Source organism: Falco punctatus (assembly GCF_963210335.1).
Source record: "Falco punctatus genome assembly, chromosome: 2".
NCBI classification, from domain to species: Eukaryota; Metazoa; Chordata; class Aves; order Falconiformes; family Falconidae; genus Falco; species Falco punctatus.
This window is the reverse complement of record NC_137581.1, coordinates 110,627,867-110,653,400: the sequence shown is the minus strand read 5'-3', so window position 1 is coordinate 110,653,400 and position 25,534 is coordinate 110,627,867. Positions and strand designations below refer to the sequence as shown.

At 37.0% G+C, this 25,534-nt stretch overlaps 1 protein-coding gene across 4 annotated transcripts in view; it reads left to right on the top strand.

Annotated features, from left to right (window-relative positions):
- Positions 1-25,534, top strand: part of GBE1 (1,4-alpha-glucan branching enzyme 1) — a 168,737-nt gene that overhangs the window by 119,744 nt on the left and 23,459 nt on the right. For all 4 annotated transcript variants that reach the window (XM_080374521.1, XM_080374522.1, XM_080374523.1 and 1 more), the window contains exons 13-14: positions 22,760-22,944; positions 24,049-24,179. In XM_080374521.1, coding sequence (XP_080230647.1) covers positions 22,760-22,944; positions 24,049-24,179 — 316 coding nt within the window. The remainder of the gene's footprint in view (positions 1-22,759; positions 22,945-24,048; positions 24,180-25,534) is intronic.

Genomic DNA, 25,534 nt, shown 5'->3' with positions numbered 1-25,534 from the left:
GTTAGTCTGTACTTGGTAATCTGGAAAGGGTTTAGTGATTGCATGGCCAAGAGAAAAATGGATCTGTTTTGTCCAAAAACCCTCTGCCAAAGAGGAAAAAAAAAATTCTTCCTGTTTATACTTTGTAGACTGGCTTTTAAAGTGAGAGAGAGGTGACCCAAACCGTGTTTCCCTTTACATCCCAATCAAGTAATTTAGCAACAGGAATCTCGTGAGCTGGTTTAAGAGCATGCATAAGAATCTGTTAATCAGCAACCCTACCACTGGCAATGCATTTTTCTTTCCCAGACTTGTTTCGGGCGATAGAGAGCCAAATAGAATTAAACCCCACACGTAATTCAGTAAGGAATTGTTGTTTTGAGACATGACTGAGCAGGTGACATTTTGTATTAGTAAAGTCTGAATAATAGATCCTTAGGCATACATTCCAATTTGGATTTTAATGTGCGCGGTTGTGGTAATTTGAAATGAGTTCATTTCAGTGGTGTCATTAATTCCCCAAATCAATGTAGTTTAAACTGAGATAATACTTTGTGATGACATTGGAATAAAAAGAAGATGTCTTTATGAGTTCAAGAACTTCCTATTTTCACAAGCCCTATTTATTAGCTTGAAATCTGCTCATTGTCTTAATTTTCTGAGGCCATCAAGCCAATGCTCACTCAGGAATTTACTAGAATAAGAATTTAAACAACATTGTAGTCGAATTTGCACTGATCTTCAAGAGATAAGGTATTTTCTATGCAAATTTCCCTATGAAGTGGTAAAATCTGCAGAGTAAAGCACATTATAGCATCCTTTATAATAAAGTCAACCTGCCTTTCTTGGATGTCTTTTGAGATCTTCAGTTTGAAATTTACAACTGTGCAGGCTTCAAAAGTTACTAGAATTTATCACTGCAGGCATAGACTACGTGCTTTGGTTTGAAGTACGTTTCCGTTGTAACGTATTATAACCTTGTTGAGGTTTACAAAAAGAAGATCTGAAAGCACTCTAACCCGTTTGGTGTGCTTCCATATGTCAAGAGATTTAATGGAAAAATGCTTTTATATGGTAGCAGTCAGAGAGAGGTAGCTATGTATTGGTGTTAGAGGGAGGGAACGCGTGCAAGGTAGAGGGCAGACCCGGCGAACGTGGGGGCGAAGGAGGCATGCAGTCAGGTGGGATTGGAGTGGAGCTGCAGGCTCCATTAACCCAGGACAGTCGGTTTATCTTTCCCACTAAAAAGACGCATTCCTCTACATAATTCAGGGTGAATTATTTCTGTGAGCTCATGGAAATCGATACAAATACAGTGAAAATGAGGTATTTTAGTGTTACTTCAGAGTTAAGTGTTACGAGGTTAATCTTGTGTATGAATATAGAGCTGATTTTAGTAAGTTGTCAAGAAGGGAGAGGAGGAATTTATGGTGGAATAAATTAGTAAGGGAGTTTAGGAAGAGGGTAGAATTAGTTTTGGCTGAAAAGAGAATTAATGTTTGGGGGGGTGTTCTTTTTCTTGTGAATAGTACATGTACCTTTTGAGTTGGTATGTCTTGCTGAATATAAAAGACTGCGTCTTCATTTATTACGTAAAATTGCAGGGCTGGAGGAGTAGCAGGAGAAGTGACTAACATCTCAAGGAGAACCGAGGATTATTCACAAAGCCAAGAGTGCTGGTACGGTCTTTTCATGGCATCTGTTTATGGCCAGAAGCCTAGAACTTTTACTTGGTTGGGATACTTATTCAGGTCTTTTTGTGAAATTCAGAGCAGATCCTGCAAGCAAGGTATTTCTATTGAATAGCTTCTTAAATAGCATTTTTTAGAGACATTATTTAAAAGCAATCCAGTAATCCACACCTAATTTGAGTCCATCCATTGATTATGAAACAGTTCCTTAAGGTCATATTTTATTTTTTTATTTTTAATTGAGCTAACCATTAACACAAAATACTGCAGGAAAGCTTGGATCATCTTTGTTTGTATTATAAATCAGTTCTCTGTGCAGCCTAAGCTCACAACCTTTATCTTCATAATGAAGAAATGTGGGGCCTTATTTCCAAATATCAATGCAAGAAAAGGAGATCTGAAGGAAAACATTAATCCATTTTAATGTACAATATTGGCAATATGCTTTCCACCATTTATCTTGTACTCCTTAAATTTGTGAAAAGTGCATACTTTGGGATTGTGATGTGTGCTTCTTACTAATTGATATGTATCATGAAGTAAAACCACCTTTTTTTAAAAAAAAAAAATTCTTTTACTGTAGATTTCTGTTTAGGTGTCTTTTGTGGATGTGTTCTCTCTAGGTCTGGGGAAATGTGCGTATATGACCTTTTAAAAACAAACAAAAAAATTGGTTGAGGCTGAGCTTTTATGCTTGTTTTTATTTTTGTGATTGTTTTTTTAGTTTGTAAAGGGTGCTACCATCTTAGAAAGTGAGGAATTGTGCATAATATTGCTTGAAGGGGAAAGTGCAGGAGGCTGAATCTAGATAGACTTCCATAACTCCAATTTTTTCTTTCATCTAAGCTAGCATAGTGAGGGTGCTAGCTCTTTATAAATAACAAAATACTGTGTAAATCTACAGTCTATTTTCAGTAAGTCTTCACTCACGTTACTGTGCTTTTTTCCTCCTTATGTTCTATTTAGCTGTACTTAGGCAGCTTTTATGCAGACCTTTTTGAATATGTGAATAGTTCATTCTTTAAAGCCCTCTATTTTTTCAATATATTTTAAAATCTCATCTAGCTTTTCATTTCTTTCCTAATGATTCACACTTTTTATTTATCTTTTGGAGAAAAAGAAAAGATAACCTAGCAAGTACTACTGAAGCTATCCTATATGGCAGTAGTATATTTGAAATAGTAGGTTACCTTGTTTCTAAATTTTATCGCAATGTGGGCCTTACATATACTCACTCAGACCTTAATACGTGGCATACTTGCAAGTGTTTTGGCGCTACAGCACTGATTTCTGCTGATCAGAGAAATAAAGGATCTAGAACAAAGTAATGGAGGTGCTCTTCGGGGTTATTCTTATTCCTGCCTGGAGATGCTATTCAAAGGAGAAACTGGAATTTTAGCCCAATCAATCTTTTCAAGTGAAGAGTGTATTTTTGTTTTAAGTTTGATTTTATTGCTGGCTTTGTCACAACAGTTGCTACCACCCTCCCCCTGGCAATTTAATCCTCAGTTTTAGAAGATATGCTATAAACTGTACCATGCCTTTTTATGTCAGATTTACTATGACTACTCAAAGCCCCTAAGTTGATAAGTATGCCAGAATATTGACGTATTAATTTCAGTAAATGTAAAGAAAACTTGTCTTATTTTTGCAGACTTCTCTAGTATGTGAAATCTGTTGTTCTGTTTGGGGGGGGGGGTGTGTGGTGTGAACAAAAATCAATAATGCTATACATTCATTATGATGCTGGTTGTGACTAGTTTTAGAAGTATAGTAAGCTATTTATTGATATGCTGCCTTCCTACTTATGGGAAAGAAGGGGGTATCTCGATCAAAATAATGAAGCAGGGAGTCTCTTAATTTAAAAGTCTTCATTTTCTGGAGTTTAACTACACATAATTGAAATTTTCAGAAAACTTGTGAAAGTCCCTTTTCCTATTTACTAGTTGCATTTATATTTGTAGGTCAGAAAGACTGTATTTTTAATTTTTAGTTTCCTGTGTGGAAGGCTATTGCTTGGTTTGTACCCTGCACACGAGAATCCAGGTCTAAATCCATTGCTTGCCTCTGAAAATGTAAATACAGGAAGAGACCTGTAGAAATAAATAAAATTTATCTTAAAGGAGCTGTCTACGCATTCTGTTCTCTCTAGTAAGTATCTGATTTATGGTGTTTTCTGTTATATGACTATGTTAAAATACTGAGAGAGACCAGGCACTGCAGAACAAGGGACAGTAAACAGTGTGATGTGTGACGGAAGGGTTCTTCCTCAGTGCCTCACTGTAAATACAGGAACACTAGTGCTGGAAGTATTTCTACAATAAATATATATTGAGAAAAGCCTGTAGAAAGCAGTAGTGATTATATTGTGTTTAGAAGTTGTACCATATCTTTTTTTTTTGTAAGATTTGTTTGTTTGTGTTTTCCATCTCCCATTTTATGAGGGTGATGCAAGCTGTATCTGAGATACCAAGAGGCTGGGCTCAGGGACATGAGAAATTTTTACTGGACTGATGTTACGGGCTCTGTCTCTCTCTTCCTCCCTCCCACTGTTCCATGCAGTATCAGGCTTTCAAAGGATATGCTGTTTTCTTACAATAAAATGTGCCCATTAAGATCTAAATAACAAAGTAGTGAAATAAGTTACCAGCATAGTGTGGCTGTATAAAGGAATGAAATGGAATAAAAGAGAATGAGTAATGACATTGGCAATAATTTTTCGCAGATAAAGATGTAATTGTACTTGTTTCAGAGTTATTTTCCTTTTTTTTAAAGAAGATCTATGCAAAGCTTTTATCACTTCAGCAAGATGAATGAAAAATCATTACTGAGAAATATTTCATATGTCCAATTCAAAATGTCTTTGTACAAGTAATCTCTAACGGTTTCTTGTCTCTGTTTTGTGTTTTGCTTTTGTCACTTTGAATTTCCATACAGCATTGCTGGAGGGGGAGAGGAGAAATCATCTTAGTGTTTGTACATATTTGGCTATCCTCAAACAGTTGTAACACAACACACTTTTGACATTGAAGCTGTCTTTCTCTTTTTTTTTTTTTTTTTTCCCTTCCCCTGAAATCAAAGTTAGTTTTTTTCCTTTGACAGAGAATTTTTGTCTTAAAGGTACAAAAAGCATTATGTGCCTCCTAATACGGTTGCAATACATTTTCCGCTTAGGCCCTAAGCAAGCTGTATCACTTCTTTATACAGTGCAATGACACCATGAAGTATAGTCCTTTGAACACGTACATATTTCAGTGACGTGGAATTCTATTTTGGGAAATAATGTTTTAAATTAATTAATGAACACAGTATACAAAATAAATTCTAACAATTACATGAAACTTTGGAGTAGGGAAAAAGGAGCACTATGTACTAAAATATTTTGGTAAAAAATTGCTCAAGGAAAAAATTGGAGGTGGCTGCTTAAATGAGATTGCTTATATTATTTTTCACAGCTAGTTCAGAAGTATTTGTTTTAAAACCAGAAAAAGGAAATAAAATTTTATTATTTTTTTAAGCAGTTGTAATAGGATCTAGAATTTCTGCTCTGGTTCTCATTCAGTAGTGTCAATTTATTTTGTATCTATTAACTTGGTATCACAAGGACAACCTGAAACGGTTATGTCTTGAAAGGCTCCCAGCTTTGTTATGCCTTCAGCTGGTTCTAGTCTTAGGGCTAATTAAAATGTGTTTTTACTGTAGGATGAATACTGTCATGTTTGCATCTGTGTATACAGCAAATTGTTGAATTTCAAAATCAGAAGGGATAACTGTAATCTGGAAAGAAAGAGCCGCAGTATAATGAAATGAAGAGAGATTATAGCTCACGGTGAATCTCTGTTTCTTTGAAACAATGTCATGGGTTCATGGTGCAGACCATCGCCATAATGCCAAATGTCCCCCCCTTCCTCCTTCCCCCAGCTTATATACTCAGCATGACGTCCCTTGGTATGGAGTATCCCTTTGGCCAGCTGGGGTCACCTGTCCTGGCTGTGTCCCCTCCCAGTTCCCCGTCCCCCCCAGCCCTCTGGCTGGCAGGGCCGGAGAACCTGAGAAGTCCTTGACTCAGTATGAACATCACCCAGCACCAACCAACCCCATCCGTGTGCCATCAGCATTGCTCTCACACCACACCCAAAACACAGCCCTGCTCCGGCTACTGAGAAGAAAGTTAACTCCATCCCAGCCAAAACCAGGACGTTAATGTATGGGCTGATGTGTATCTGGAGTTACATATGTAATGTAGCAATCATCAGGAAGTGTTGGAGTGTTTTAGTGGGTCTGGGATTTCCTAGTTATTTGGACAATTCTATACTAAAACCTGAGTATTGGTAGGTGAAATACAAAACTGGCAGCAGCTCTGCTTGATGATACTCAGAGTACCTCTTAAAAGCTCCTAAAAGACCATATTATTGGAGGGCAGATGGCCAAAATCTTTCCTCTGGTCTTTGTGTGCAGTAAGAATGGTTACCTGAAAGGAGTGGAATCATGCCATTTAAGCCAGTGCATCTTGTGGATCTTCTGATGTCTCTTAAAGCTGTTCCTTTGAGGCATGCCCTATTCAGAAATCCAAGGGGAGGGGGATGTGAAAGGGTAACTAAACATGCAGAAAGGGCATTTTCTGCTGCAACTGATTTTTCAAAGAATGTGGTAACCTTCAGTTACAGTGTGTTTTGTATGTTTCCCTATTATTTTTTAAAATTTTAACAAACATCTTGTTTTAAGCTTGTTCTCTCAATATTGCAAGATTCATCTGTTTTGGTGGTTTTTTTCCTGTCTCCCCACATGCAAACAAAAAATACCACGAAGGCCTCACTGGGCAATTACTTTCTGATCTTACAGATTTTGGAGGCTATTTTATAAATCACTTGCTACTCGTAGCAAAGGTGCCATCACTACGGATTCTCTAATTCCGGTCTTTATTTGAGGAGCAATGTTTTCTTTCAAAGCTATTGCCTGATGGACTTTATCTAAACCTGCTAAGTGTTTTTTCTTCTTTCCTCTGTTTTCTCTTGCCCTGTATTGTTTTTCTCCTTTCAGCCATGTCTCAGTTGTGTCGACACTGCTTTAACATACAGGTGAGTCAAGACTATCTTGTACACCCGTAAATCAAGCCCATCCATTCATCAGGATACTCTTTACCATCTGCCCTAGCCTTCGCATTAATTGCACTTTCCACATGCACATCCGTACTGACAGCACCATCCTCCGTTACTCAAACAGGGACATGCTTCGTGAAGTTACGAAGTCTGCACAGTGCCAAAGCCATTCTAATTGGGGGTTTTATTTCATAGTCTAAAAGCATGGCATCAGAAGTTCTTGCTGTCTGATGTAATTAATTGTAGATTAGTATTAGAAAGCAATGCTCTTCAGAGACTGGTTCTTAATTATAGCCTGTCTTTATGCTATGTACTGTTCTGGTGTTGTAAACAGTCATAAAAGTATTTTAAAAATATGCAAGCATTATGTTGCTATTATATTTTAATTTTCCTTTTTTTTTTTTTTTTTTTTTTTTTTTTTTTTTTTTTTTTTTTTGTTCATTATATGCTGAGATGTGAATAACAATGGTTAGGTGATGAGGATTGAGATGTTTAAAATCAAATTTTGTAACACTTCCAGCCATATAAAATGTGTATGCATAACGTCCACGTGAAGCAATTGCAAAGCCATGCTGAATTTTAAGAGCTAACGTAGCAAGCGTTCCAAGACTAAGTACTTTGTGGAAGCAGCACATCTCAATGATTTTAAATGAATTCTGATCTTTAACATCATGCAGGTGCAGTCACCCTCCATCTGACAGACACATTAGGTCTTTCAAAAAGTTCAGAATATTTCTTTGAAAACTGTGTCAGACTTGGTCCCTGTTCCAGTGAGAGGGAGAGAGAACGCCAGGGCAATTACTGCCTTGAACAGGTCAGAATGAGATCATCGGAAGGTTTTGCTCATTAATACGTACCTTTTGTGCACCTTCATTAGTAGGTCTCATTTACGGACAGGCAAGGCATTTCAGTTTGCATCGTACTGTTTCTGTTCTGTGACTGAACAGCTGACCTGACTGATAGTCTTAAATAGTTCAGTCAATCATTAGGCAGATGTGACTTTTCTTAAAACCTGGCCCTTTTGTGGCATGGCAAAGTACCAGAGGCCCTAACTATTGATCTCTAACAGTTCTTTCTCAAAAAACAAGCGTGTAAGCTTCAACATTCATTTCAACATAGGAAAAAAACCAAACAAAAAACCAAACCAAACCAAAAACCAAAAACAACCCAACACAACAGTATAGCTAATCTTGCCTTAGGTGTCCTGGTTATGATTGACTGTAATGAGCAGAGATCTTGCAACAGATTATGCTGTCACTATACTGGCACTTTGGAACTATGCTAAGACTAATAAATATCACTTAGAAAAATTGATTTCAAGTGTCTGGGTAGAGTCTTAAATAAACTAGGCACCTTCTTTCATTTCTTATGTAAGAGTATTAAAAAAAAAAAACAAACAAAAAAAAAAAAACACAAAAAAAACCCACAACCCAACAAATCTCAAAAAAACCCCACCCAACAAATCCAACAAAAACTATCAACAAACTAACGAAAACAATTAACAAGTTGGGGGAAAGAAGACTGAAACAATGAATAGGTGAAGTAGGTAAATTGATGGGGGATGTTGTTTGGATATACACAATAATTATGTTTATACCAACATAAATATTTGTGAACCACTGAGGATACTACTTTTGAAACATACTCTGCAAAGCCGCAGTTTTGTTCTTTGGAATATCGGTATATTTCAAAGCTAGTTTTCTTTCCAAATTAAGATGAAAAGGCAAGTTTTTGTGAGATGAAAGATCAGGAAATTATTTCCACTTGATAGAGTTTGAACTGTTCATAGAACTGTTTTCATCTATTTACTAGTAAGCAGCAGGAAAATGAATCGAAATGTAAATGTACTGTTTAATTTAGCATCGTGCAAATGAGAATTTGAAATTCTTGAGGCTTCTCCTTTCCTCCTCAGGTTGTTCAAAATATGCTTGGCACAAGGAGGTTTTGGCAGGCTTGTGCTTTCCTAGCGTAAGTAGTTAGTTTTGACTCTGGTTAGTATCATTCTTCTTTAACCACTTCAGTCTGTTGTCTGATTAACAAGAATCTGTCTGCACTACTGTTAGATGGGTTTTTTTTCCAACAGCAATGTGTTTTCACTTGAGTGACTAAATAAAAATTCCTTCTAAAACTTCAGCAAATCATACAGAAGCACTGTGTTGGTGTGAGTGGAAATGCCGAAAAAAGTAGCACATCGTACTGTGACGTGTTCTGATTTGGGGTTGGTGTTTTGCTTTGCCTTTAAATGGAGTTAGAAAACATTGAACTGACATGTGCTGGCTAGCAACCAGACACAGATCTCATCACTCTTTGCAAAGATACTACCTTATGCGGAGTTACTCTGCTGTTTGGTGCTGGAAGTGAGGCTAGGGGTTGTAAATGAGAGCAACGTCACTCTTGGTGACATGTTGCAGTTTTGTGGGTCAACAGTTGTGCTTGGAGAACTGGCCGCAGTTTCTGCTGGTTGCCGCAGGCAGCCCAAGTGAGCCAGCCTGGACTTCTGGGGGGGTTGCTTATCTCCTCACAAGGTAGCATGGAGCAGCTGATAAGCAATATCGTAGAGCTGTAGGAGGCAGTGGCTGCTGGCTCGGACCTTCAACTGGATTTTTGCCTCCCAGTCCCTGTGAGTGGCAGGGTAGTCCAACCTCGACCAGCCCTGAGCTCAGTAAGGGCCTCTGCCACTCCTCATGCAGCGCCTCGGCTTTTTTATAAAATATGGCTTTCCAGTTTCTGCTGGGTCTGATTAACTCGTTGCTTTCTCCTTTCTTCAAACTCTGCTGTTGGGCTGACTAAATCCAGTCACGCTAGCTATCAACTGGTAAACTGAAGCGTACGTACCTGGAGTATATTTTGGACCCGTTTACCTCTTGCAGCTCATGCGGCCTATGCTGTCTGAAAACGGTTGAGTATGAGCCGTTCAGAGCAGCAGTATGAGGCATGTATGTGATTTTACTTGTTGCCCACACTCAGAGTCCTTTGTCTACACCAGGGGTCCTCAAACTACGGCCCACGGGCCGAATACGGCCCCCCAGGGTCCTCAGTCCGGCCCCCGGTATTTACAGACCCCGCTGGGGGTTGCGGGGGGAAACCAAGCAGCCGCAGATGACTCCCTGCCACTTCACCCGCATGCCAGCCCCCTGTTTAAAAAGCTTGAGGACCCCTGGTCTACACATACAGCTCTCCTAATGAAACTTCTTTTCTCATGTATCACTTTAATAACTGTACAGGAAAGCATGTTGGTTGACCAACATATACTGTCTCAGGACTGTGTTACTATTAGCAAAATATAGGATTCTCAAAGTGTGGGTCTTGTATTTATATTTTCTCTAGCATGTTTGAATTTTACAGATTGCTAATATTTCGTTCATCCCACAGCAGTAGTCCTGAAGCAAAGGGGATAGTTGGCCAGTCTTTTTCAGTGTCAATAGTTGGCTTTATTTTCATCTGCTGTGTACTGAAAAAAAAAAAAGGGGGACCAAAAAAATGGCAACAACCCTCCCCCCAACACACAAACAAACCAACAAAAAAGCTAAAACCAAACCAACCTGATCTAACCTTAAATCCTCAGTGCATGATTATTTAGCATCAGCCTTGTAGATTCCTTTGCTGCAAGGCAGAAGTACAATAAAAATTTAAATGTTTTCCTCCTAAGCAGTAGAACTGAAGAAACAGTAGAAGGAAAATACACTGTGCTGAATGGTAAGAATGCTGGATTTTGCCAGGGCTATGTTTTTTTTCATCAGCTCACTGAGGCAAGTCTGTTTACTGAAACAAATTATTTTGAGAGAATGCTGTAAAAGAAACCTGACTTTGAAACATTTGCAACTCTTCTCATTTTGGAAGGTTTTTCACATTCTGAAATGTTGTTAGTATGCAATTCTGGGTCATAACGTTAGCCTTTCTTCTTAGCAGTGTGTTTGGATTTACTAGCCAAGTACTACATGTATTACGTTGGAGATGTGATGTCAAATTCTTAATATTTAAAACACTCAAATGAAAGCTTTGAAAATAGGTCTGTATCTTGCTGATCTGTATTTTCTAAACAGTAAATAATTGAAAGATGCGATTATGTTCAAAAACTTTTGACGTATGTTGCCATAACGTTTAAATGCTGAGTTAGGAACCTGCAAGGATTTTAATGTAAAAAGTTTCTTACCAGTTGTGATGCATGGCTTGTTTTGGAATCGTTTTACTGTTTTTTCACACTTCAGTGTGCTGAAATTCTCTGCTAACATGAAGATTTTCTGCATAAATATTACAACTTTGTGTCAGATTTTGTACTCCTTTTATTTCTATAAATTGTTTTGAGATTAGGATACTGACTTCTACTTTCTGTGCTGGTTTCTCTGTTGGTTTTTGGGAAGTTTGGTTTTTTGCGGTGTTTGTTGGTTGGTTGGTTGGGGTTTTTTTGTCCAAGAACTCAGAGAAGGTCTTTGAAGTTTACAATGTATCTTAGAGGCTAAACTATGTCCAAACGTAATTATAGAGGGGTTGCATTCACTCACAGCAGATCAGTTAATTTTACATTCATCAGAACTGAGCTGGACTGTAAAACCTGGGCTATTTAAGCACAGAAAGTTTGTGTGCCAGTCAGCATGCCATGCCGAGATGTGCTGGCATCTATCACAAGTACATCAGATTCCTTTCTTGCTGTTTCTTCAGGAGCTCTGCACAACTTCCTAATTTATTCCATATCTCAGAGCAGTGTAGTGCTAGGACATGTCGTATGATACATTTCTGAAGGACCTGCTAAGGACCACGCTCACAAACAGGCTTCTCTGACTCCAGGGTAAATTTGTAAGTGAAGCAGATCTGTGTAGTAATAGGTATCAATGAGATGCAATCAGAAAATGTGAAAAGTCCCTCAAGTGAGGTCTGTCGCGATGCTGGTACCTTGGGTTTGAAGTGCAAACCACGTTTTCAACCTGGCTACCCTTGTATAAATCTAGAAAATATACATTTGAAAACAACAGTGGTAATCAGCCAGTGTGAACTTATTATCTCATATATCTTGCACTGACAGGTTGAGGGGTGAGTAGGCAGGTAGCACATCCAAAATGCTGGAAAACGCATGGATAGCATGGTCGCTGTGGCAGTGGAGTCTTTTATGGGGAGAATGTCACAAATGAAACATACCGGAATAGGACTAGCTGACGTGCAGTACACTTAGCTCTGAGGCTGTTTTTCTGCTTGATTTTACCATTTTTTCTGTTTTTTGCCAAATAATTTTTAAGCAAACATCCTTGCATACCTAAGGTATGGCTCGAGTTAGATATTGGTTGCACCTAAGAATTCAGATGCTGTGTAGAAGTGTTTAGAAACAGACTATTTGATTATATTTTTAATATAAGTTTTAATTATACATTTTTATTATGTATACATACATTTGTATATATGTAAGCTCACAGTAGTGAGACGTTACAGCAATAGGTTGTTTTGAAACAGTGCACAGTCCTGCAGAATACTCCTTGCAGCCTGCAAATTCACAAATGGCTTCTGTAACATTCAGAATAAAAATAACTCAGTTTCCTTAATTACATTGAAGCATATCTGGTTTGTGAACTTAGAAATACTTCGGATTTTCTTTTTTCTTTGTTTTGTTTTTACATCAAAGGAGTCTAACATTGGCAGCCACAGTCTTGAGAACTGAGCACGTCAGAGGTAAGTCTCTGGACTCTTAACTGTGCCACAGTGCCCAGGTACTACTTACTTCAGCTGTTGTACTGGCTGTTTGGGGTTCTCTGTCTCTTGCAGGAAAGGGTGTTGTAGCTAGCAGTACGATGTTGTGCCTTCTCAAAGACTTCTACAATAACCACATCGCATTTTGAAAATATCTTGGAGTGCCCAAGCCCACTGAAAACAATAGCATATGGAAAATGTATAAAATTGTGAAGGTCTTGAAGATGATTTTTAAAACAAATGGTTTTTAGGGAATTTATAAATACATTCTCGACATGATAGGGATGAGCTAGCCTCAGGTTGAGGGCAGGAGGAAGCTTTACATGAGCTTATCACTTATCAGTGGTACTGATTCTAGGAGGAATCTGGAACGTACTTGTTGGAGAACAATAGGTCAGAAAATGTTCAGAGCTGGATCCAGAAGTATTCTCTCGTGGCTGATTTGAACTGTTTCAGGAAGGCAAGACTTTGGTGTTTTGGGTTTTTTTCTTCTTTGGCATAAGGATGACAAGCCTGATTTGTGGACAGCGGAACGAGTTCCCAGTCAGTGCCTTATCTACCTTTTTGTTTCCTTGTTACATCAATTCTGCGTATGAACTGTATTTTATGTAGATGCAAATATTTGTTGTACATGTAATAATGTATATAAAATAAAGGAGACAGTTTCCCAGAACACATGTTATAAGAGTTGCAGGTGGACTCTGTGGACATTTGAATAGTGTCTGAAGACAAGAGAGCTTATGTTCTCTGTGCATCATTTTTACCTTTTTTGAGGATTGCGTGAGTAAGCTGTCTGCAGTCAGGCTAGCAGGGGTAAGGTGGGTATCTGTGCACATGCAAAAAAATTAATCGTACAATGTTAACTACTAAGTTATCTTTTTGGATATGACTTATGCAAGCATACTTTGCTACTTCTTTGTCTTTCCCCCACCCCAGATAAGACTATTGAATTTAAACACTGTCATCCTAGTGTTCTACTTTGTCTTTCACTACTGACCACTTCTCCATCCTTATGTCTCTTTTCCTTCAAAGGACTTCTCCACAGCCTGCATGGCTTCTCACAATCCATCTTCTTTGTTGACTTTTTACGCTAGACTGTACTGTGTACTTTTTTCTTTTCTTATTTTTTTTTTTCCTTGTTTTTCTTGTTACTTGTTTTGTTTTATTTCCAGGAGCATTTTGCTCCTTCTCTCACAAAACGACCTTTTTTTTTTTTTTTTTTTTCCCCTGTCACCGCCTTACCAAATGGTAAGTTGCCAGTTCTATGGAACAAGACTCATGTATTTTCCTTTCTGTTTATTTGCTTGAAATAGTTGTCCAGAACTGGGTGAAGGGATACTGCTGTGTTAATACTTGTTTGTGAAAGTATAAAGCTTTCTTTTCTTTGGAAGTGTTACAACATTTTGGAAGTTGAAGGTGTCTCTGTTGGTATATGTGACTGTCACTTTGTTAATATTTATATATTGAAGAGCCCTGACATCTGTCACTTTAAAAAGTTTTCTGTTGTGAATAAATGAGAAATTTAATAACTCCTTTAATATTCAGCTGGCATGAGAAGATTGCAAGAACATCTGACACACTACAGTCTTGCAAAAAGTTGTCTTCCCAGATATCTTTGCTGTTTGCCATCTATTGTTGTCCTCCCTGTAGTGCCATTAAGTTTCTGCTGAAAGCTCAGCCTCCAAAGGCAACCTGGTAGCTTTTTGTTGGTTTTTTGTTCTTTGGTTTTTGTTTTTTTAATTTATGAGCTGCTTTTTTAATTAGTCCAAATGTTAATTTCAAATTTTCTTGTTTTGTGCTGTTAACAAATGCATAATTATTTAATTTTAACTGGATTTCTTATAGCAAGAACAGTATATTACTGAACTTTCTTTTTTGATTTGCATCATATGAAAAGCTTGAACTTTACTATTATCTAATACTATTCAAATGATCTCTTCAGTTCACATTTTGTTTCTTTTTCAGCAACATAATCCTTTAGTCTTTCAAAACTAGAGGATGAAATTCTGGACTTTCTGACACCAGTAAGATGACCGCTGTTTATTGAATATATTATGGCAAAATGTTTGCCATCTTTGTGTGACCTTTTGCTGTTCCAGTCTGGTCCTTGATTTGGTTTTTAACCTGTCAGTTGTGGTACCAGTCAATACACACACCGAAAGATCTAGCTGGAACTTCTCTGACCACATCTTCTGTTCAGGAAATTTCTTGTCATAGGTTTTGTGGGTTTGAGGTGGGTGTTTTTGTTGGTTTGTTTTGTTGGGTTTTTTTTAACCTTTGAAATGTTTTGTAGAACATTTCTGTTTCTAAATATTTTAGCGAGCTCTTCCAAGTGGTTAACTAAATAATGTATAGTGTGCAGGTATGTTACACATAGAGCATAGTGGCAATGTTTCAGTGTCTGAGTCAGTCCCTCATTTTTACCAAGGCTGCAGAAACTCTTTAGCTCTGCTCACTAAATAATTCAAGGGAAAACATTCATCCGCCCCTAGGAACTGGATACTCTTACCAATGACACTACTAATATTTCATTGAATACTCTTTTGATGGAGCACTGCATATAAGTAAATGAAAGAATTATTTATTCCAGAGAATGTTGGGTTGTTGTTTTTTTTTTTCTGCGTAAATATAGTTCTACTAAATACAAACATGCTGGCATAACAATCATACACTGTCCTTCTGTTGAAAGGTAAAGTAAATCATAGCAAGCAATGCCATAGTCTGTCCACTGTGTCTGCTCCTGGGTACTCCTCCATGTAAGCAAGCTCCTCAGCCATCCAGCCTTTCCTAATACAGGTATAGAGTTGGTGCTTCGGAGCAGAATTGCTTGTTTTCCTGTTACTTGGGGTTTTGTGTACTTGATCTGACAAAAGGGAGGTGTACGCTTGAAATATCAGGATCAAAGAATGCTCTTTGGTATGGTGAAAACTCTTGTTGGAACAGTTGGAAAATTATCTCCTTTAAGAACTTGGAACTGTTTTATCAACATTCTAATATTGTACAGTATGGTAGCTCCTACTTTTTAACATCAGTAGGAAATAATTGAAAACAGGCCAGCCTTGATAGGCAGGGGGAACGGGAGAGAAGCAAGTCATTTGTTCGTATACCACAATCCAGAAGATATATTTCATTTGAAATATTTTTTAAGAGGCGGGTGAACTGTGCTTAGATGTTATCAAAATCTCACCTGACATGTAAGACAGCAAGAGCTTTGGGTAACCAAGCTAGCTCCTCTTGGGCTATGGCATACGAGGGTCCATCAGCTGGCTTAGAGCTATTTAAAAGAAGATTGTTGAAGATGGGGACTATGAGGGAATTAATCTATCTGAGATTAAGTAAAACATATTTCAGAGAAGTTTGAGATGGGAGTTGATTTCTTCGGTTTCTCTTTTACTTTACAACAGTATTTTCCTCTTGAGCTCGGTTTTCAGTAAATTGATTACATATTGGTTCAGTAAATTAATTACTGAATTCAAATTTCAGTAAACTGAAAAATTGCTTTTTCCAGTTTAAAATGAAGATGTACGGGAGAGAAGAACGTACCATAACTGGGTGGGAGAAATGTCTTCTAATAGAATTTCTGTTCCTTCCTTATTTGCTAAATAGGATGTGTTAGGAACAGATTGTAATCGATATGATTCAAAGAGAGTATTTTAGAAATACCACTAAACTTCGAAAGTGCTTTGGTCAGCTAAATATTTTATAGTATAAAAAAAAAAAGCTAGTTAAATCTTGCAGGTTGCAATATGTGTAAAAAAAACCCAGATTGTCTCATAGAGAGGAACGACTTCATGACATCTGCTCACAAGTAAAGATTAACTATTTATCTGGCTTGACAACCTGTGTAAAAAGCAATAGCATGATGTAATTTGAAAAGGCTGGTATATTAAATGAAGAAAATCAGAGTACTGGATCTTTAACAGTAGTATAAATTTAGTACAGTATCTTGTAAGAACACAGGCTCAGAAGGATTTGTCAGCTTCTATTAAAAAAAAAAAATAGTAAATTATGAAGTCTCTTGAATTTAAACAGTCTCTGATAGCAAAATATTTGCTTTCCTGGATGATTTGTTTGTATTAACCTGTGCCTGTTTGCCTTAATGACTGAGGGAATAATAAGGCTGATCTGTTTGCTTTGACAAAAGGCATTTATTATAAGTGATGTGTACTACAAAGGTATCTCTTTCGGAGGAGAAAAGGTCAGTAACCAGAAATGCTCTTTTTATAAAAGTTTAAAAAGTAATGAAACACTTAGATTAATATAGCTTCTAAAGTTAACATTTTCCTGCTGAGCTATGTTGTACGACTTTCTGTTGCCAAAAGCTTTGTCATGAATGTGTTTATATACGCACAGTTTACTTGGGTTCGTAATTTTTTTTATGCTGTTCTTTAATCGTTATGATTTGAAAAGCTACATTTTCATTTCTTAGAAAGTAAGAATAGAAACTAATTTTAGACAGTTAAGTCAAGGGAGGAGGGTCATCTGCAGAGTCTCCAGGATTGTAACAAGCAAGCCTCCTACACCCTACCTGTGGTCCCAAATTCTTTGAATCCATAAGCGGTTTATCTGTGACCCAGTTTTAAGTTTTCAATATAAAAGTCTCAAAAGAAGAGATGAAGAATATTTTGCCCCAATGAAGGTTTTGCCAGAGCTGATATTCCCCAACACACAGATCTTCTTTTATGAAACGATCTTACACAGAAAGTTTCACAGCTACATATAGTTATCAAAAAGCTGGTTCATATATCTAAGGATAACATTCTGAAAATTTATTTCAGGTTATGTTGAAAGATTTTTTTTTATATATAAAGTGATTTGCCTTTGGTTGGGTGGTTTTCTTGATGTGTGTTTTTGTTTGTTTGGGGTTTTTTTTGTTTGTTTTTTAATTCAGAGCTTCAACAAGTAATCATAGAATTTGTAAGAAATTGCAGTTAGTATTGTGGTTTGATCCTTATGATGTTGCAGAGGACTACCATCATTTTCTTCACAATTTCTCAGGGCAGAGGGAGGCTTAAAACCTTAGTAGGAGAATGTTCATTATTTAAAGGCTTGGATATTAAAATGATAGGCAGGAAATTTAAAAGTGCTACCTACCTATGCTGACTGTGTGAAAATGTAGTACAGGCTTCCATGTTAGCTGAATGTGTGAAGTATCGTCTGTAAGGGGAGAGGGGGAAAGGTAACAGTCGTGATTGAGATTGCTGTGGTAACAGTTGAGATAGAGAAGTACTAAAGAAGAAAAGGGAGGCTGTAAAAGTAATTATAATAGAAGCCTTCGTGCAGTGCTATGTAAATAAAATCAATGTTATTCTGGTGGGAGAACTAGAAACTACATTTCTAGATCAACTGAGAGATTTTTTTCTTGGAGCAACAGGTCAGACATCCCAGGAAATTCCTCCAGATTTCATTCTGTAGTTGGCCTGGTTCTTCTTGTCAGCTCCTGTGGGTAGAGTGCTGTATCCCTGGCGTGAGCTAGGGTACCGTTGTAAGGACTCTTTACTTTCTATGTCTCTGATACATTAGAGACATGCCTGTGTTTTTTCATGACTGTATCACAGCAGAAGAGATACATTCTTTGATCATTTAATACAGGCAAGGTTGTGTCCACTCCCTACTCCTGTAGGAGATACGGAAGATCCGAGTTTCAAAACAAATACGGTATTTATCCTGATTTTTGTCTTACCATAGATTGGAAGGAAACAATATCTGGTATTTTCAGAAAACGGGAGAAAAATACTTTTCTCACAAACCTGGATTTACCAGTACCTCTCTTCCCACCATTACCTCATGCATGAGATTTCCTCTAGCCTGTGTTTGATGCAGGAATTATGACATCATTGTTAAACTGAATTGATTTGGTTAGTCTTTACTGGGCCAATATGTTACTGAATAACAGTGCTAGAGAGGTTAAAAAAATACGGAGGTCTCAAAGTCATCTAACCCAAGTCTTTCAGGAGTAGTCCATTATGAATTTCACTTTATTGCATTGTTACATGGATGGCAAGATTAAATTAATGTTTGTAATGAAGCTCATTCTCTCATAATTCAAAGGCAGTATGGAGATTTTTATTTGGATTTGGTAGTATGAATAGCAAGAACTAGTTTTGGTACAAACATGAGTAAATAAAATTATCAGAATTGTGGAATATCCAAAAGGTTCATGACTTGGGAAAATCAGGATTAATTGTTTGAAATATTTATTTTTTGAAATAATGATAAATGCCCAAATGCTGTCTACATCTGATTTACATTGATTCTGTGTATAATCTGCAGGTTGTTTTATTGTCATCATTGTTCACAAAGGTAGTGAAGTTAAAACGGTTGCAACTCCTGGGGGAGTTGATTATCTGGCTTGCATAAATTGTTGTAATTCCACTATGATAGAAATACTTTAAGGTGCAACTTGGGTTGAAATTCTGTCCCAAAGTGTCTAGGCTCCAGCTTATCAGGTTTAAATAGGATCTTTTTATAGTATTTTAGATCATTTAAAAACTTGTTCAGCCTTATACACCTAATTAAACTTCTCACCTTTGATGTATCAAATTAACTACTTGCTTTAACTGCTTTTAAAGTATTTAATGTCATGCTTAATTCAAAATACAAACAAACCAAAATAACAGGCATCTCTTGACACTGCCTGCTGCATCTTTTAAATATGCCTTCAGTTCTGCTTAGCCTGACTTCTTGAGAAGAGAGAATTGCTAGCAAAGATGCCTGAAGAAGAGAGATCAAGAAAACTTTAATGACCTGTGGCGCACAGCTTCAAAGCAGTCATCAACATAACTACTTTGTGGTGTAAATGCATTTCTAACTTGTTCTAATAAACAAGTGTGGTGTACATTTTCATTATAGTACTAGGAAGTTAATTTATTTGTTGAAATTGTGATCTTGTAGGCTCGTACATAGTGAAGTTGTTTAATATACGCAATAAGTAGGAAATGGCAAACTTGAATTAATTCCTAGATAAAGTTAGTATGCGTTGCACTTCAATGATCTTTTTGTTGTTGTTTTCTTTTGGTTTTTTAATCAAAATTTGAGTTAATTTCAGCTTTGTTCTCTGCCTCACCCACATTAGTTCCTTTGTCTTGATTTGTGTCATTTATAGCAGCTGGCTTGTCAATCTGTATTTTGGACCTTTACATCAAACAGCATATTAATTACAGGAAGAGAAATCTGAGTAATACTTCTGTGCTTAGAGGCTTTCACAATCGTCAAGAACTGAATGTTGCTGATTCTTGTAAAAAATGGAGTAGAATATGGGGAAGGGGACAGTGCATGCTTCGCAGGTACCATTAGTTACCTTTAGAAGTAAGTGTTGGTCAGTTATCTGGACCTTCCCTTTCCTAGACCCTCCCCTCATTCATTACGAATTAGGGGAAAATAGCAATTAAAAAAAATAGTATCAGATATGTATTTTTTATTGAAGGATGAGTAGCCTTAATGCATCTCCAGTGCAGAAGCACTCTTGGGAGGTTATTGGAAGGCCTGCTTGCATCTTAAAGTTACTTTTCCCTGTACCATATATTAAAAACATAACCAAAAAGCCTACTTGAATTCATTCTGCTCTAATTTATGAACTTCTATTTTTCTTTCTATAAAAAGAAATCAAGAAACATGTACAAAAAGCTCACAAGTACATTGTCCAGAAGGTGCCCATGGAAACAGATGTTTCAAGTGCGAGCACTGTTTAAATGTTCAACGTGTTTTTCTGACATCAGCAAGTAATTTAATCTTCTATCAAGTTGCTGCATTGTGTTAAATCTCTTTTTTTTTTGTCTTCGTGGCCATTAATAATGGTTAGGAAATTAATACTGGTTTTCTGCATTTTGCTGCACTTCTGTTGTTTTTTAAAAAAAACCAAAACCACAGCATTCCAATAGCACTATAGTTACTGTGGTGGGGAAATAGGCAAAGTGAGTGGAGGTGGGCGCGTCGGTGTATGGTATAAACATGGAGATGTGCTCTGCTTACAGTGAAATATGCTATTGAAATGATGGGCTAGTTTAGTTTATTCACTCTCTTCTATTTCTTATTTCCTCCATTTTTATGTTTTTCTTGAACAAATAGGTACAATTTCCTTGGCTATCTTCAAGACACATATAATCTCTGACTTTCTGATGGTTTTTTTTCTATCTTTAACTGAGCTACCTGGTGTAGTCTATCAATAGCGCGCAGATCATGAAAGAAGGTAATACCTTGCCCGGCTCTTAAGAGAATATTGAATTTGGTTAGGTACAGTGTCTGTTTCGTAGCAATATCTTTCCTCGTTTCCCATACCACATTGTTAGCGCAGTTTAAGAGCTCAGTCCAGCATTATTCCAAGGTCATTTTCAAAGTCCTGCTGTGATTCTGATTCTTTTATATTTGTCTCTGCTTTCGAGCTGAATATGAAATCTAGAGGTTTAGCTTCTGAATGGGAAATTTAATTTACAACTTGTCAGTTCGTTTACAAAACACGTACTGCTGTGAAGGATTCTCCTAAGTATATATGCAGCCTTTCTCCTTTGTTCTCTGTTCATTGTTCCTGTGAAGCATGGAAATACACAAAAATCACTTGGAAAATCTAAATTCATAGCGGTCACTGCTGACCGTATCCTCCAGGCCTTGCAGGCAGCGCAGGCTGTGCGAGACAGCGATGGAGGCTGCACACGCAGGGTACCCATCCAGGACACGTTCGTCTTCTCTCAGCATCCCTGCCCCTCGTCTGCCCACAGAACTCCAGTTTATTGACAGAACTTGAGGAACTGCTTGTAGAAGTGTTTGAGTCTTTTTTTTTTTTTAAAAAAAAAAAAAAAAAAAAAGTAGAAGCCCTCTTAAATTTGATCATATTGCTTTCCATACCTATTTCCAGCTGGACCATTTGTTGCCTCAGTTTTATGGTGAGTAGGTGATATCCGTAATCTCGGCGATGTTTGTGAGGAATCGGCTATCATAGGCTTTGAAATGTGTGTTTAACTTTCAAGGTACTTTAGACATCTTAATCCTGTGTAACATGAATAGCCCAAAATGCCTGAGAGCTTGCTAGGCAGCAGGTTATAGCACAAGTTAGAGCCATTAAGTCCATTTGGATTTGTCTCAAACTGTAATAATGACAGTATATAAAACAAGAAAACCTTGGATACATGAATAATTCAAAATAGTGAGTCCCAAATGAGGTGTTGCTGCGAATCTTTACCCTTGACAGCTGAGGTTTGCTTCGGAGATTCTACAGAAAAGAAGCTAAGCTTTTTCTTGATTAAAATACAACTTTTTTCCCGTCTCTTTTAATGAAGCGTGATCTAAGTCTGAATAAACCTATTCCTTGTCTTAAAGTGAAGTCTATTCAGTAGTTGTGTGGGCTAGAAATCAGGACTGGCAAACTGGTGAAGCATTACTGCTGTAGGAAATGCAACGGTGTTTACACACGCTCAAAGGGACCTGAACTGGTGGGTGCGCAGAGGAGCTCAGTGTCCGAGCGAGATTCACCCCAGCCTGAAAGGTGTCTCTGGTGCTCGTGACACTGAGTGTTGCGTTTGGAAAAGGAGCTGCCCTTGCCAGGTTGCTGAATTGATGCACCCTGTTAGATCCCTGCGTCGTCCCGCCCCTTAAGTCACTTCTTTTGGGTATGAAATACTGAATGTGTCCTCGTTAAGCGTTGTGCTTTGCTCTCTATAACTTATCCTGCTACTTGAAAAAAAGAGGTCTTTTTGAGTTTTTCTAGGGTGTGAGGAACCACAGTTCAAGTCATCTTTTTAGTAGTTATTTTTATACCACTGGAAACAATGGCAACAGTATTTATAGCCAGGATAAAAAGTAAAAAGAAAGTTGTTACAGTGCTTCCAACTGGTCTTCTGATTGTTTGAAGTTTAATTGATACAATGGGAGGTTTCTGTCTCTGTGGTTATGTGAATGGTAGCGCTGCTTTCTGCTAAGTGCTTAAAACAATGGATTTCTACCGTTAAAGTGATGTTTTTAAGTTTCATGGTGACTCTAAAATTTGTATCATGGTTGACTGAATTTCTGTTGCCCTTATTAAGGGATGGGAATGAGAAAATTTTAATCATGGCATGCTAGCACAGAGTTTATAATTCTTTCACCACCTTATACTTCCCCTGGAGTGCATGGATATTTTTCTCAGGTAGTTTTATTGGCCAAACAAACCTGTTAACAAGCATGAAAATTCCGAAAGACATTCTAATAATAAAATGACAATTTATATATGGAGAAGTGTTCTTTGGAATTTAAAACTTGTAAAGTATATTTCCTTTCTACTTCTGCAATTGTAGTGTATTTTTAGCACGTGATTTCACAGATCCTTAATATTTTTAAATACAGGCAATGAATTTGGACATCCAGAATGGCTTGACTTCCCCAGAAAAGGAAATAATGAGAGCTACCACTATGCCAGAAGACAGTTTAATCTTACTGAGGATCATCTTCTCCGCTATAGATTCCTAAACGCATTTGATAGAGATATGAATAAACTGGAGGAAAGATTTGGCTGGCTTGCATCTCCCCCGGTAAGCTGTATATACTAAATGATAAGTTTTTAGTCACCAGTTGGGTACATGTTCAGAATAACAACAATACCAAATTTGCATGCAGAAATCTTAAACAGCACTTTATTATGCACTGAGTAATGCCCCACCGTATATTTCAAGTTGTCAAAACATGTCACTGAAATATGTTCCATAGATAATAGAAATCTGAAAGTCTCCTTTTAGCTTCATAGCAAGCTCTTTTCCTGTTATTTTTGCTATTTTTAGTTAGTAACTGTAGATTGGATAAAGCAAACTATAAAATTGTCTGTAATCCAATCCAAGGATTGCCTTGGGAAAGTGTAAATTGTTCTGACTATTTACTTTACATAAATAATTTCTGTTACTGAGAAAACACTCCCAGTATAGTGTAAGTTATAGTCTCCTGGTCTTCAGACTGTCACTTTTGTATTTGCGTGGTTTAACCCAAATATTGCATTATACTTTTTATCAAAGCAACTCAATTATTATAATTTCTCAGTATTTAATTATGTCACGCTAGTCATAATTCACTTTAAAGATATTTTTTTTAAATGGATGTCTTGTTATTAATGGCTTTAGCAAATAGAACAAAGGTGGTATGTACAGCAATTTAATGTGGCTTATCAAAGCTATTTCTCACATAGATTTCACAAAACAAACAAAAAAACATAGCCAGTGCTTCATTTTCTAATTACTAATAGTATGTGTGATGCAGATCCCCGTAACAAGTAGACTGAAGATTTGGGTTCATGAAAGGAATCTTTTTTTTTTTTTTTGCTTGAGGAAAGTGTGATAAAAAGACCATATTACCAGTCTATAAGCAAGATCTTTTCAAGTGCTCTGTACCTAATGTGCTCCTACCTCTTTAATTTTATATTGCCTTATAAAAATTAAGCTACAGTTTAGGAATCAAAAATTTTATAAGACATCACATAGGTAAACAATTTCATTTTGCATGTTAATGCCCTTATGCTTGAATGTTTGACATTTTTACTTGAAATAAGATATAGAAGCCATAGGTTTTTTCTTTTTTTTTCTTCTTTTTTTAATTCAGTTAGAAATAAAATATTGTATTGGGGTTTTTTTCTTCCCTTTCTTTCTTAGGCCTTTGTGAGTGAAAAGCATGAATCCAATAAGGTCATAGCATTTGAGAGAGCAGGTCTCATTTTTATTTTCAACTTCCATCCATATCAAAGTTATGTGGACTACAGAGTGGGTATTGAAACTCCAGGAAAATATCCTTTTAATTGCTGTTTGTTTGTACAGAAAAGTTTTAGAAGTTGAAAACTGATTTTTTTTTTTCTGTTTTCTAATATGAATGCAAACTGTAGTTACAAGGTAAGAAACCACTTATTCATCATCAGTATAATCTTGCTTTAATTCTCTAGTTGTACATCAAAAACTAATTTATAAATTTGCCTTCTTCATAAGCGGTCATTTTGTAGAACCCAAAAGTAAAATCCCAACTTAATGACTACGTATTAAGTTTTCCTTGTAATGCCTTGTTTTTTGGAATATGTTGAGGCATGAAAAAGCAAGTAACTCCTACTCCTGAAATGAACTACAGAAAGAGACCACGGTAAGATGAGGCTGCACACGTAGTCACACAGGAAAATTCATTAGCTTAAACCTTCATAGTGACAGTCGTACAATTTCTGCTCTACAACTGGGTGGACCGAGAATGTGGTCTTAGCTCAGCTGAGCAGTGAATGATTACTCTTGAGTCATTGGCTGGCTTTGCATTTGTGTCCAAATTCATAGAATTGTGGGAGATTTAAAAAAAAAAAAAACAAAACAACCAAACTTGCCAGAGGAATTTAATTTGCCCAAATTCAGTTTGTTTCAAATCCTTTGACAAACAATCTAGTGAATCTGGCTGTGTCAGTTTAAGGCACTGCAGTTCCAGTTTTTAACAACTCTCTCTTTATTTACCAGCAGTTTCAGGAAACTACTGCCCTATTTCAGCTGCCTTAGTTCAGTGTATTAACTAACTCCTGAGCACCATTGAACTGACCTACGGGGTCTCAGGACCTGCAGGATTCTGGTTTAGAAACTTTCAAGTCCATCACACCTTCTTCGGTGCTTTCTGCTGCTACCTCTGTGCTGCTACTGCAACTCCTGACAAAGGTAGAACGGGGTACTAAATTGGAGTCGTAAAATTTTGATCTGGTGTTGTGACATATACTGATGCTTGATTGACATAGCCTTCAGGTTATCCACCTGTTTAAGTTGCTGCTACTACACTTCATCTGTCTTGCATGGAATTCCTTGAGTTCTGGAGGTGGAAAAGGTGTACGTTCAGTGTTAAGGACTACACATAACAGAATTGGCGTGACGTTTCTGCTCTGATACTTATACAGATACAATTAAATCCAGTCCACATTTTGTTGTTTGCGCTCTGCCTTTCTTTTTCAAAGATGCTAGAGGTTCAATTATCAGAAATGCCTAAGAAATATTTTTTTTAAAAATCTCACTCATTAACTTTTCTATCACTTTTTTCTCTTTTCCATAGCACATCTTAATCAGGCTTGTATTTAATTAAGATTATATATGAGGCTGTTTTCCTAAGTTCATTTTCTGGTTTCTGCTA